This window comes from Phaethon lepturus, unplaced genomic scaffold, assembly GCF_000687285.1.
Source record: "Phaethon lepturus isolate BGI_N335 unplaced genomic scaffold, ASM68728v1 scaffold6407, whole genome shotgun sequence".
NCBI lineage: Eukaryota > Metazoa > Chordata > Aves > Phaethontiformes > Phaethontidae > Phaethon > Phaethon lepturus.
The window spans coordinates 48449-62029 of record NW_010549711.1 but is presented as its reverse complement, the minus strand read 5'-3'; the positions used below and the strand labels follow the sequence as shown (position 1 = coordinate 62029).

Here is a 13581-nt window from a genome sequence, read left to right as displayed (position 1 = left end):
ACCTGAGTATGGAACTAAGAATTAGAAATCTGAGTTGCAATCCCACTTCTTGCTCTTGTCAAGCTGGACCCTGGACCTCCCCTCTGCTTCCTTTCACCCGTGCTTAGAAAAGAGAAGACCTTATATAACCTTAAATGTAGCAAGAATATTTTCAGTGATGAGTTGTGCTGGAGGGCTTGCTTTAAGGGCAGTCCGTAAGGCAGACAAATGGATGCTGTGGAGACTTTGGAGTTGAAATGGGTGTTATTAAAAAATATAGTAGGAGTTGTCCAGTTTAGGGGAAGTGTGTGTTTGCCTTCAAACTGGGTGACCTGACAGAATTGCTACAGAGCTGAAGGCTGCCTGGCACATGACATCTCCTCTTACCGAGGGACAGTTCTCGTTTCTCGATCGCGTTAAGAAGTGTGCCACAGGACTGCCAAGGGGAAATTAAGCAAGAGGCAGCCATTCCTGAATGAGTAGGGCAACTAGAGGTTTTGAGACCTTGACTATAACAATTGAGCGTCTCCTGGAAATGGAGGGAGATGGTGCCTACTTGAAGCAAGCCAAGGTGGAAGTCTGGAGGCTGCAGGGAGACAAGATGTTCTTCTTCCATGTGTACACTCTCTGATGCTATCTCTGGCTCCCTCCACGGGAAAGTCTCTTGTGAGGTCCTGGTCCCCATTCTCTCCAGAGGCAACTTAAACTTTTGTTTATCTTCAACAAAAATACTTTCAAGCTGTAATTCCTCTAGCAGAATCCTCTTTGCACCCATGCTGGCTTTTCATGTTTCCTGTGTATGTTGGCAGCCCCCTCCTGCTGTGCTGCTATTCTTTCATTTCCTCCCCAAGAGACTCTTCAAATTTTGCCAAAGAGCAAGGTTACAGTCAGGCTTTGGGCTCTCCAGGTTGGTTGTGAGGTGGTGCTGGGTCCCTGCACACTCAGATGACTGACATGGTGGCTGCTGCTGAGCAGCTGGTAGCACACACCAGGATCTCCATATTTGTTTCCCATGTGTAGCCCACGCTAAGCCCAAGTTAACCCCTGCCAAGCCACTGATGGCATGCTAGCAAAGAACGCATCTTCTTGTCTCTTCTCCCAGGTGGTAGCGAACGCTGTGGCTGCCTTGTCGGAAATCAGTGAGTCGCATCCCAACAGCAACCTGCTGGATTTGAACCCTCAGAACATTAACAAGCTGCTGACAGCTTTAAATGAGTGCACAGAGTGGGGCCAGATCTTCATCCTGGACTGTCTGTCCAACTACAACCCCAAGGATGATCGTGAAGCTCAGAGGTATGGTTGTTCCTCCTCTTTGCATGGGCCACTTAAGGTTATTCAGTAGCAGGGCACTTGCAGTTCTGAAAAGGGCTTGTAATAACAGGGGTCTGTTCAGGTATGCAACAGCACAAGTAAGGCTTCAGGAGGTTTGAAAGGGAGGCAGGTTTTGGTTGTTTGGGCTGATGCTGGAAACCTGCCTGTTCTATATGCAGAACCACTTTCTCTGTTTATTGTTAGCTTTTTTTTTTTACTTTTTGCCATTTAAAAGGCTAGTGTTTAAGGGAACTGGCACTACTAAGAGGGGACCAGCCCAAGACCAAAGCTGTAACAATGGTTGAGCCATCTGGAAGCACTCTTTGGAGGATTTCCTGTTTTAGAGCACAGCTTTCAGCTCTGGTTTTGCTACTTTGAGAGGCAAGAAGCTCTTATAGCTTTAGTCCAAAGTACTGCAGGTCTGAGACTGAATATTTTTTTCCAACTAAAATCTATTCTGTGATACGATAGAACTGAAAATAAAGGCAAGAAATTATTTTTCTTATCACTCCAAATTCACCCTTGTGAATAAAGCTTCTTACCTTTAGCTGCAATGACTAAACTTAAATACAAAGACCTTAGGGTTTAGGTAGTGGGGTGTTAATTCATGCGCTTCAAGCCTCCTCCTCATCTGTGTCCAGAATCACAAAAAGTCAGATTCTGTACACAGGAGAACAAGGAACCATCAAGGAAAATTACTTGGAACAGAGGAATTCTCAGACTTGATATACTTCATGCAGATAAGAGGGGTGGAGGGGAAGGAAGAGGCACAAGCCTACATGCAAAATCCTGGGCAGGCCTTTTTGGATTTGGTGGATTTCTTCAGTGAGACTCTTTTTGAGGTACAACAGATAATCTGCTTTTTTTTAAAAAGCCTGCCAGTAGCCTTGCTGATTTTTTTTTTCTTTTTTTCCCCCCACCTCCTTTCCCCTCACGCTCTGTTTCTGTGCCAGAAACAGCTATTAATGAGTGCTAGAAACCTGCAGAGATCTCCAGGGTGTCAGGCCAGTATTATCCTAGCTTTGTCAGAAGGGTACCACTGGTTTGAACTACTGTGAGTGTGTCCCAGTTCCTCATCTGTAATTCCTCTGAAGAGTGGTGTATAAAACTGGATGGGCAGCATCTGCTTTCACCCCTTTGTGTGGAGTTTGACTCTCGGAGCCTGCCTTATTTCAGATAGGAGAATGGCAGTGCGTAGTTGTATGTGGTGTTCTCCTTTACAGCAAGGCTGGTGTCATTACCCCTGTGCCTGGAGAAACTGAGGCATGGAGAGATGAAGCAGCTTTGGCACACGAGGTGACCTTGAGCAGAAGCAGCTGGGGACTGCCCCCGGTTTTGACTTCTAGACTCCTGTGCTCTTCACTTAGCTATGCTGCTTCCCTTCCAGGATGGCTGAAAGCAAATCTTTCAGGGAAAGAAACTTTACGAGGCACAGATGGGAGTAAGATTGTTCTGGGTTAGCAATATGCAGGAGGGGGTGGGAAGAAACTTGACAGATGCTGTAAGAAAGACCATATGAACCCAAACTTCCTTTCTACTTGGGATGGGTTGTTTAGGATGCTGTTGATTATAGGATCCACTAAGGCAAGCGGTGAAGCTGAGAGTCGGGAGGGTATTTAGGTCACTCTTCCCCTATATCTTCAGAGTAACAGAAACCTTTTTTTGCAGAAACAAATGATTGAAATGGCAGTAACTCCCCAAGCAAGCCAGAAGCGTGTATCACCTCTGAATTATTATATGGGGGATAAGGTGTTTTTCTGGTAACTGTTTTGTTAAAGTTGTGTTTGTAAGTGACAGACGAGATCACAGAAATAGAGAATACCACCAGGCAAAGGCAGAAAAAGCTAGTAACTGAGCATTCGTTGGGACTGTAATACTGAGAGCTAGGAGAGAAACTTGAAGCTGTGAGAGAGGTCGTTCTTCTTTGCTTCCTGCTGTGTTCAGGAAAGCAGGACTTTGCCTGTTCTTTGTGAACAAAACCAAATCAAAGAAGGGTCTGAGGAAGCTGTTTTCGGCTAAATCTCCTAAATTCAGGTAAGATCCGAAATATTTGACATTCTAAAATAATATGAACCCTTTCTTACTCCTCTGTCTCCAGTATTTGTGAACGGGTGACCCCTCGGCTGTCTCATGCCAACTCGGCAGTGGTGTTGTCAGCGGTGAAGGTCTTGATGAAGTTCCTGGAACTTCTTCCCAAGGACTCTGACTATTACAACATGCTGCTGAAGAAACTTGCCCCTCCATTGGTGACCCTGCTGTCTGGAGAGCCTGAAGTTCAGTATGTTGCCCTGAGGAACATCAACTTGATTGTGCAGAAAAGGTAAAGCCTCGCAGGGACATTATTCCTGGGTTGTCAAAGGGCATCTTGTTATCTCAGACCTTCAGATATTTCCACATGCACAGCACTTTGTTTAATCCTGGGTCAGACCTCTTGAGGGACAGATTAAAGAGTCTCATGACTCTGGTAGCCTGAATTAATTTTCTTTACAGCATACTTGTGTACCAGTATCATACAGTATTTCTTTACCTGCCTCCCTCTTCACTGCCTTTTTAAGAGCAGTAAGAACTGCCCTCTCATTAGACTATACATCAGATTACAAATAGGAAGGAGGGTGTAACTCTACAGTTCATAGTGACCTGCAGAAACTCAAAGTGTCTATGCTATTCTCTTCAGCATAGAACCACCCGGCTGGTGACATACTGATGTACAGTGGGTTGTTTTTTTCACCAGTTTACTCTGACGTGCATGTTTTAAATACTGTTTTTCCTTGCTGGAGCGGTGGGATAGGTTGGATAGTAGTTTGTGATAGTATTCAGGGCAGAGTTACTGTGCGCTGGCATCTTACAAGTGAAAGCAGAAAATGAGTTTGTAGGTGGGTGTTACGTGGAGATGAGGATGTTACTCTTTCACTGAAAACACTGACATCCACTGCCCGCCCGCAGTGGTTAGCTCAGCAGTTCAAGTGGAAGAAGTAGAGATGGAGTCACAGTTAAAGACACTTGTTTGTATTAAGCAATCTTTTTCTCCAGCCTTTCTAACTTTCTTCAAATTGTTGTTCTCATATGTTTCTTTGCATGTCCTGGACACAAAGTGACACTATTCTATTTCTCAGGGAATGTTTGGATAGACTTCTAAACAAAAGATACCTTTGGTTAGGATAGAGCCCGTTGTTTTTACCAGTCTTGAATGAAACAACGTTATGTTCCCTCCAGGCCTGAAATCCTGAAGCAGGAAATCAAGGTTTTCTTTGTGAAATACAATGACCCCATCTATGTCAAACTGGAGAAACTGGACATCATGATCCGCCTAGCTTCTCAAGCAAACATTGCCCAGGTCAGCTGAGCAAGTCCTGCATGTACTCTAGGAATGGAAAACCCTCTCATGGTCCTTGCATGAGGATGTATGCAGCTACTGCTGGTGTTGCCCTGGCTTTAGGCATCACTGTCCCTGGTGTAGTGCTCCTTGCAGCTACTTCATGGGAAGTGTTGGTGTTTCCTCTGTAATTTCAATGTTAATAGCATGCTATGTGTTGCATCATGACCATCAGGCAGATCTTGCTTTACAGATTATAATTCCAGGACGAGAGTTGATGTCTCCTGTCAAATGAGTCACTGTTATTGCTGAGGTTGGAATGAGAGGCTTGTTTCAAGTGAGAGAGGTGTGCCTGTAATGGAGGCATTCAGAAAGGCCAAACATTACTGAAGTGTGAATTTCAAGTGTGTTAGTTAAATTGTTAAACCCTTGCACAGGCATTCTTCAGAGCTAAAATAGCCTTTATTTTGCCTAACTTGCTTCCGGAGTGAAAATAGCATAAAGCTAAGTTGAATTGAGACTCCTTTACAGTGTAGATTCTCCTTGGATTTGATGTTGTTTTAATCCAAATTCCTTTCTTAAAGAAAGCGTTCTCAAGAGTGACCCCGGCCATGAGGCCTAACACTAATGCAGAATGATTAATGCCTCTGGTTCATGCTGTTATTGTCCTATCCTAATTGTCACAGAGCAATTTCATTTAATATGACGTTTTTAAGCAGCTCTCTTCAGCTCTCTCCTCTGATGGGTTTTTTTTTTTTTTTTTGGAACAGAGCAAGGTAATTCACACCTCTTTTGTGCTAGGGACATGGAAAAGATTTTAAAAATCAGTTTCCATGAGAATGTATTCAGAATTTTCTATTTACCCTTGCTAGGCTTCATACCCATTTTAATGCATAATGTTTAGATAATGCAGGTTGTTTGGATGAAATGCCTCCAGCGGTGTCTGGAGGGCAGAGTCTGGGACTGAGATCTGCAGACTAATGAATGAATCTCTTCCTGGTTCTAAAGAGAGGTTCTTAAAAACAACCCAGGCTTCATCAGAAGTACGCCCTGAAATGAAACCCAAGGAGAGCAGGCTTCTACCCGCATCCTCCCTGTGCGACTTGTCGAGACTCTTCATCTCCATGCCTGTTATAGACCAAGGCAGCAGACTAGATGAATCCAAGGTGCTCGCACTCGAGCGGTATTTGAAAAGCATAAGCTACTAAACCAGGGTGCTCTAAGTACCGTGCAACATAGATCATCCAAGGAAATAACAAAATTTCAAAACACAGATGTCCTGTCTATTCCTTGAAGATTTATTTGTCTGCAGTCTGGCCCTTCAAGGCCTCTTTATCTTGTCATTGTTCTAAGCAATTGGCATCAACTAGAGATTTTTTTTTCAAACAGCTGTCTGTCTTTGTGCTGTTCCTCTCTCCCTTGCAATCTGTTTGTGACATCACGATGAAATCCCTGATGTCATGTTTGACATGAGAAACTGAAACAAATGAGATTTTGAGGGAATATGAGTTGCATAGAGTCTCTTTTTAAAATTTTTTCTAAGCCAAGTGATTTGTTTAAGATAAAGTAGCTTTTTAGTTAGTAGTCTGAAAGATCCCAGCAGGTCCTAGTTTAAGCCCTTGTTCAGTTTCCATTAGCAAAACACTGAGACAAAATACTAAATCTTAATCTTAAGATGAGAAAAATCTCCACACTGTTATTAATCTCTGTATGGGTGTTCCAGGGCGTCCCCAGTACTCCTCTGCCTCCTCTCGTTGGATCCAGTAGGGATCCAGAGGTTCATCTCAGCACGGGAAAGGAGAGAGCAAAAATGGTTGTTGCTTAGAGCTTTACATACAGTGAATGTAGAACAGTAAGTACAATAAACTGTACATAAAAACCTGTGTGTGTGGATGTGACCCCTGCTTCACTGTATTTTTTCAATGTAAGAACAAATAGCAACATTTACATTTGACAGGGCTGATTTTGCCCCCAGTTTTTGTTTGGGGGAATCTGAAAATAATCTAGACCAAGCTGTCTTTTGGCTTTGGCCAGCCTAAACCAAGTCTTGCTACCTAATCCAAGCCAGTGGGTTTCAGAGATAGAGACTGATTACAGAGTTTGATTGTGTTAGTTTTGAATGTGTGCGGCTAGCTGTGGAAGAATACATCCTGCTCATGTTCTGGTACACAAGTAGCATAGCTTGTCGGTGGGATGTTCTCTCTGTGTGACCCCAGGGACTCACATTGGTGTGCTTTCTCTGCAGGTCCTGGCAGAGCTCAAGGAATACGCTACTGAGGTGGATGTTGACTTTGTGCGCAAAGCTGTCCGAGCAATTGGGCGCTGTGCCATCAAGGTTGAGGCAAGTATCTGAAACTTGAGGTTTTATGTGGCTCTCTGTCTTCAAAAACAATGATGGCCTTCACCATCTCGTTCTCATGTTACACAAATTTTCTTTGCTTCTGTGTTGGCAATTGAGTGACCTGGGTACATCATACTCATGGGCAAAGCCCCAGCTGAACAGCACGACTCGTGAGCTCCAGTTGAGTACATCACAGGAGGGTGGTGTGCTCCCCTCAGACCTCCGCTTGCAGGCAAAGCAAGGCAGCTAAATCATCCTTGATGGAATATTTTACTGTACGGGCTTCAATGGAACAATGACCACTTATCCATGAGGACCTCCTTTAATAGCTGTGGCCTGACCTTTTGAAGGGAGAAGGAGAAGAGATTGTGCAGAGGAACTCAGTACTATGAAATGTTTTGTCCCCGCCCTGTTTCAGCTGAATAGAACACGTGCAGAGAGTTATGGAGATCTGAGGCACTTAAGTGCAGTTTGCACAAACATAGTGACCCTCTCTGCTTATCTACTGGTAAGCTTGTAGCTTCATTTAGAGTGTGCTCTCTTTAGCCTTAGAGCTCTCTTTAGCCTTAGATGCTTATGCAAGTAAGTTCCCAAGAACCTCTGCAGTTATCCAGAACAACAGTCTGAAATGTCCTTTCCTGGTTGAACATCCAGGAAAATGCTCATAATAGTATATTTTTTTTTTTTTTTTAGCGATGTTGCTGTTAATTTCCCTGTAAATGAATCTGGTATGCCTGACAGGAGCTGAGAAAGCCTGGGAAGAGAGAGAAAACTTATGCTGTGGTGCTGGTACTTTTCAGTAAAGTGATAACCGAGTGCAAAATGTCACATAAGTGGTCTAATTTCAGCTGAGCTCATTTAGCTTTTGCTAAAGTGTGTTCCCATGAGCATTGCCTCACAGCAGATTTAAATAAAAACCTACTAATGCCTGGCTAAGTATAGTGTCAGTGCACAGGTTTCCCTTGTTTCAGCTTAAACTACTGTGAGTCTGTGTAAAGAGGACACCAACTTCTGTCCTCTTGAGAGAATTGACCTCCCATGCAACCTTTTTAGAGCTGAAGGAAGGAAGGAAGAGAAGGCTGCATGGGAGGTTGATTCTCTCAAAAGGACCATGGCCTTTCTTTGAAGTGAGGCCCAACCAAGCAGGTGAGTGCTGCCTCTGTTCCACATCTACCGTTCAAAATACTGGAGTGCTCCTTCCATGTTGTGCGCAGGCAGGAGGCCGGCTGGCTGGAGCCACAGCAGTGACAATACAAAATGCTCCTGAGCATGGAAGAGGGCTACGGAGAAGTAAAAAGAAGCTGACGGCAGCACTTTTTGTAGCGGTGCTTGTGCTGGGGAGTGGGAGCTTGCTTTAGTTCTCAGTAGGGACTTTCTCACTAGGACTTGCCTGTGTGTCTGTCCTAGTTTCACATGAAAGGTGGTGTATTCCTTGCAGCATCAGGATGTTTTTAGAAGCTTTTACCCTTTCCAGCCCTCATGCCCTACACTTTTTCTTCCCATTTCTGATACCATGTCAGTCACATTCAATATGCAGTGTACTAATAATAACGTCCCAACAAATCTGCAGTGACTCCCTTAACTGTGCAATTCTGTGCATCTCAATAGTGTTAACCTTGATTTTTAGCAATGCTCCTCTAAAGACGCTGCTGCTAAAGATGAGGTCTGTTTGCTCCTCTGACAAGAGCCAGATTTAAAGAGGGCGAATATAGAACAACTCATTACAGTGTCCTCATCTCTAGGTTAATCCCTGTCCCCAGTGTATCTGTTTACTAGAGGCTGTTTGCACTGTGAGTTATGTGCGTTCTTACAGCCATCGGTGTCCAAGTTCCCAAGGCTTAGAAATCTGCTTTTGACATAGGGCACAGCTGGCAGGAGCTGTTGATGAACGAGTATTCATGGGGAACCTCAGCTCTGCCTTCAAGAATCCTACCTTTTGTCTAATTGTCCCTCCTAGAAGAGTAAGACAGTAAATAAATTTGTCTGCTGTGACGTGCGCCATAGAGCAAGTATGGCACTACCTTTGTGGCACAGCAGTGCATGGTGCTAACAGCAGAGGTAGTGCTTGTTTTGGAAATCTGAGCAATGCCCATGCTGAATAGCAAGGCTGGTGGATTTTGCCCAGGTTTTGCCAGCCGTATCAGTTTAGGGAATGTCAGAACAACATAATTTTGCATGGATAGACTGGCTGGGCTCAGAGTTAGCTTGGGTACTTCCACAGCAAACCATGTGGTGTAGCTAGACTGGCTAGCGTGAGGTGAAGGTATCTGTGGGTTGTGTGTTGGTTTGCTCCATTGACAGCACTAGATGCTTTTGATTGTAAGGAAATAAAGTGGGGGCAGTAAGACTAGCAAAGGAGAAGCAGAAGGAGCCATATTAGAGGAGATTTGTTTCAGTTCCAGGAGATTCTGCCAGCAGCCTGGTTCTTAGAAATCATTGAGGCTTATAGCTGTGAGCATGCTATGCGCTACTCCAGTAATCTTGTGGGCTTTCATTTGGTTTCTGCAGAAAAACAGAGTGAGTTTGATATTGGTTGGTTGTCCTTCCTCACTCCAACTTGAGAGCTGTTCTGGTTGGGACACTCTTCACTCTTTCACCAGTTTGCAGAGCACTGCAGTCCCCAGGGATGTCCACCTTCGAACAGCTGAGATGTGTTTTGTTACAGGGAAATTTTATTAGAGGGACTGCTCTACTGTGTATGTGCCTGCATGACTGCTCACTTTCCAAGTGACTCTTGGGCTAAAAATCAATACTGCATATTTCAAAGTAGATTTTTTGTTCTTCCTGGAAAAATAACACTTCAAAGTGTCTAAAGAAAAGAAAAATAAACCTTAATTTTCCTTTTCCTTGAATTTGGCAGTTCTTAAAGCTTTGTTGGTTGTAGGCTCTGACAGGGCTGGACTGCTTGTTGCAAACAATGACTGGTGCTGTAGGTTCTGTAAAGTAGAGTTGGCTTAGGACAGATTTACCCCAAATGCCCCTTAAAGCCACTTGTTTAAACATCTAGTGAAAGTTGTTGAGAAACTGGTAAGAGATGGAATTGCAAGCTCTGAAGCATCTAGCTTGCAAGGACTTTGAGTGGGGTTCCCACTGTGAGTAGTGTCAGTCTGTGTGAAGCCAAGTCTGTGGTCCCTATGAAATGCAAGAGTCTTTCAAGCCTCAGATCTCTTCTTGAGCCGAAGAGATCAGAGTAGGACATTGTCAGATTGCCATTTCACTGCCTCCGTAGCAGCATAGTACCTGTAAAGCTGTGCTAAGGAGGGAGAGGCATCATAAAAAAATATGATACCAATCATATAATTTTATATGATACCTCTTCTCACTCTGGGACCAGTTGTATTGGATTTTTTCTGTTTGGTTTGAATTTTTTTATTGCTAGTTTGCAAAGACGGAGCAAATGCTGGTTTACAGTGTTTCCTCTCCTGGCTGGTCCCCATGCCAGCGTTGTCACTGTTTGTTCTTGTAGGCTGTGTTTGTGAGATACTACAGCTAGAGTCACGAGGGCAAGAATCACCAGGGGGTTTTAGTCTCTCCTTGTCCCAAATTCAGCTCTACAAGTCTTGAGGTTTGTCCTTGAGATTTTTGCCCATTCTCAAAAAACGATTCCTGTGACTGACTTAAAGCTGTTTCATTCCTCCTCCTCCTGCCCAGCCTTCAAGTGCTTTAAAAGTGAAAGGGGCTATTAGCTCACTTGAATTGAAAAAATCCACCTACGTTGCTATTATTTATGCCCTGTGATGTTTGTCTCTATCCTGAATGCTTTATGAATATTCTGATGGTGACTGCCTAGGCAGTGTCGTGAGCAGTCTGCTTCTCACATTAATCACCAGCTGTGTAATGAGGCTTCATATGTGCTCTGCTGATCGCCAAATTGCTGTCCTTATTTGAGACTCTGGTGTTGGAGTTGGTTACTCCTGTGATGTCCTCCCTCACTGTGCTACTTGGGAGTAGACCTCCCTGAATTGTTTGCCTCTAACTCCAGTTCTGGTTCCTGGATCGTGCCAATGTCCAGTCCTTGTTACCTTGCAGTGCCTGTGGTTGGGGAATTTTGAACTATTTAATGTAAAAGCTGCATTGGCAACAGCTGGATTTGTATTTATAGCTGTGTCTTCATATGTTGCTAGTGACCTGACCCCCAAAACACTGAACCTGTTGCTGGTGTGGGCTGTTTTTTGCCATTGTTCTTGCAGTGTGTTTGACAGCTTGGTTTTCTCCTGCTTTCTAGCTTCCCCAGACACCTTCCAGCAATCCCTGTCAAAACTCTCCCAGCTCTGGTTGCCACAGCTCAGGCAAGTCCAAGAGAGCTCATTCAGTGGCCTGTTTCACCTGCTAGCCAGCAAGAGGGTGATACAAGTAGTAATGCAGGCAGTGTTCTTAATGTCTCATGTGATGATCCAGCTATCTGCTGGCATGGTTGCTTCAACCATTAATTTTTGCAGGAGTTGGACTCAGCTGGTATCGACACTGTAATACACAAGCACTTGTCAACTTGTAGGTTGTTTTTTTTCTGGACACACACACTGAATTGGTAGCTGTTGTCATTTTGTTTTCCCCCTCTGGGCCTTTTCTCATATGCGTGCCTTATTCCTCAGTGTGTACTGTGGGCTGGGAAGGAGTGTTTCTTCAGCTTGTTTTAATTGTATTGTTCTGTTCTTCTCTCCAGCAATCTGCGGAGCGCTGCGTGAGCACACTGCTAGATCTCATCCAGACCAAGGTCAACTATGTGGTCCAGGAGGCCATTGTTGTCATCAGAGACATCTTCCGCAAGTACCCCAACAAGTACGTGAAAGTCACATAAGGTTTTTGGAAGCCCTTGTCTGCTAGCATCAGAATAGAGCAATGTAAAACTCAGCATAGTTTACCAGGGCTGTGGAGCAAAGGTGGCTATTTTTCTGAAGAGTAGTGTCCATTCTGATTCTAGCTCCTACTACAGTAGGATTCCGATGTTGGCTGTAGATGAAGTATCAGCCTGACATATTATTAGTTCGAACTGAAGGCTTTTCCTTCCCCACCACTCCATATTGATGCTTAGTACAAGCCTTGATCAAAAGCTAGTAAAGCTATTGTAGAGAATGCCAGAAGGAAAATTTGACGGAAGTTTACAGCACCAGGCTTCTGGTTTTGCTCGTCTCCTCTGGAAGACTTACATACGAGGCCATGAAAGGTCATGGCTCTCATGGTCTGAGGTCCCTGTCAGATTGGGCTGAACAAGATGCTGTTGGCTTTCTCCATCAAGTGTTCTCTCTGGCTTGGCCAGTACTCAGCTACTTTTAAGCTGTTTCTGCAATAAGGTTTTTGTTTCTTCAGCTACAGAACAGCAGCAATGTCTTTTAGCAGAGACTTCGTGATCACCTAAAAAGTAATATGGGACATGTGCAGGTCTCTCTGGCAATTTCTGCTGTCAGTTACAAGATAGATTGCCTGCTTATGACAGGATACCCACGCAAGGGAATAGGGGAAGCTAAATAATTAGTGCGGGGTATTGTCTACTTTACAGCAAAGCCTTTGGGGAAGTGTAATATCCAGTTTAGAGTTACCAGCCTGAAAACGCCACTGAGGCTGCATGATCTGATACAGACTCATAGTTTGAACTGTTGGATCGAATGTTCCCTTCAGCAAAACAGAAGGGGAGGCAGCTTTGTCTTAAATTCTGGGTGGTCTTGCTGATTAACGAAACTGCAAAGCTCTTGAGGACCCTGTGAGATCTTAGCGCTCAGCTTGGAAAAAGAAAGAGCCTAGGAATATTTTATGTAGTTGAGTGAAAATGCTGCTTCTTGCGTAGAAATACAAGACATTGTAATTCAGTGCAGGATTCTCTGCAGAATGATGTGGGCAGAGATGGAGTAACACAAGTTGAATTCACCCCAGTAATCCACCTGTACTCTGACAAATCAGGTATGAAAGCATCATCGCCACTCTGTGTGAGAACCTAGATTCCCTGGATGAACCAGATGCCAGAGCTGCCATGATCTGGATAGTGGGCGAATATGCAGAAAGAATTGACAATGCAGATGAGCTGTTGGAGAGTTTTTTGGAGGGCTTCCATGATGAAAGTACTCAGGTAAAATTGTGTTGTGCGTCTCACCTGTAGTGTTTCATGCAGTGTATGTATGGGACGGATGGTAAATGTTATTGTAGTGGTCAGAAAATACCTCTCAATGAAGGCTTCAGTATTTGGCTAAAATAAAACTTCTGGGAGTCTGTAGACTTGCTCTGTTGTGTGTATCTCTCAAACTTGTCATCTTGGAAGGATGAGACAGAACAGGAGGGGTTTCTAGATGTTGCATACTTCTTGGGGAATAGCCCTACTAGGGACCAGAACATACAGAAGAATAGTGATGAGATGCATAAATGTATGACACGAATCTCAGTGTGCTGATCAGGGGCTTGTCTGTGAAAGTGTTTTGCAACAGGCAAAAGTCTGAGTCTCATTGTACTGGGTTTCACTGGCAAAGAATAGTGTAATGCTGTTATAAAGCATAGGACTTGATTTTCTTATCAGTAAAGGATGTTGAGACTTGGGAAACATTGCTAAAGCGTGGATGAATTTTCTAATCTTTACTGTGTCCCTTTCTCTTAGGTGCAACTCACCCTACTGACTGCTATAGTGAAGCTGTTCTTAAAAAAGCCTTCTGAG

General features: G+C 44.0%; 1 protein-coding gene across 1 annotated transcript in view; it reads left to right on the top strand.

The window, feature by feature from the left end:
- The window catches only part of LOC104623291 (AP-1 complex subunit beta-1-like), a 75632-nt gene that overhangs the window by 17951 nt on the left and 44100 nt on the right, over positions 1-13581 (top strand). Inside the window, 7 exon segments of the mRNA XM_010290339.1 lie at positions 1082-1272; positions 3389-3610; positions 4504-4624; positions 6849-6944; positions 11608-11723; positions 12840-13005; positions 13525-13581. The exon segment at positions 13525-13581 is cut by the window's right edge and continues 15 nt beyond it. Coding sequence (XP_010288641.1) covers positions 1082-1272; positions 3389-3610; positions 4504-4624; positions 6849-6944; positions 11608-11723; positions 12840-13005; positions 13525-13581 — 969 coding nt within the window.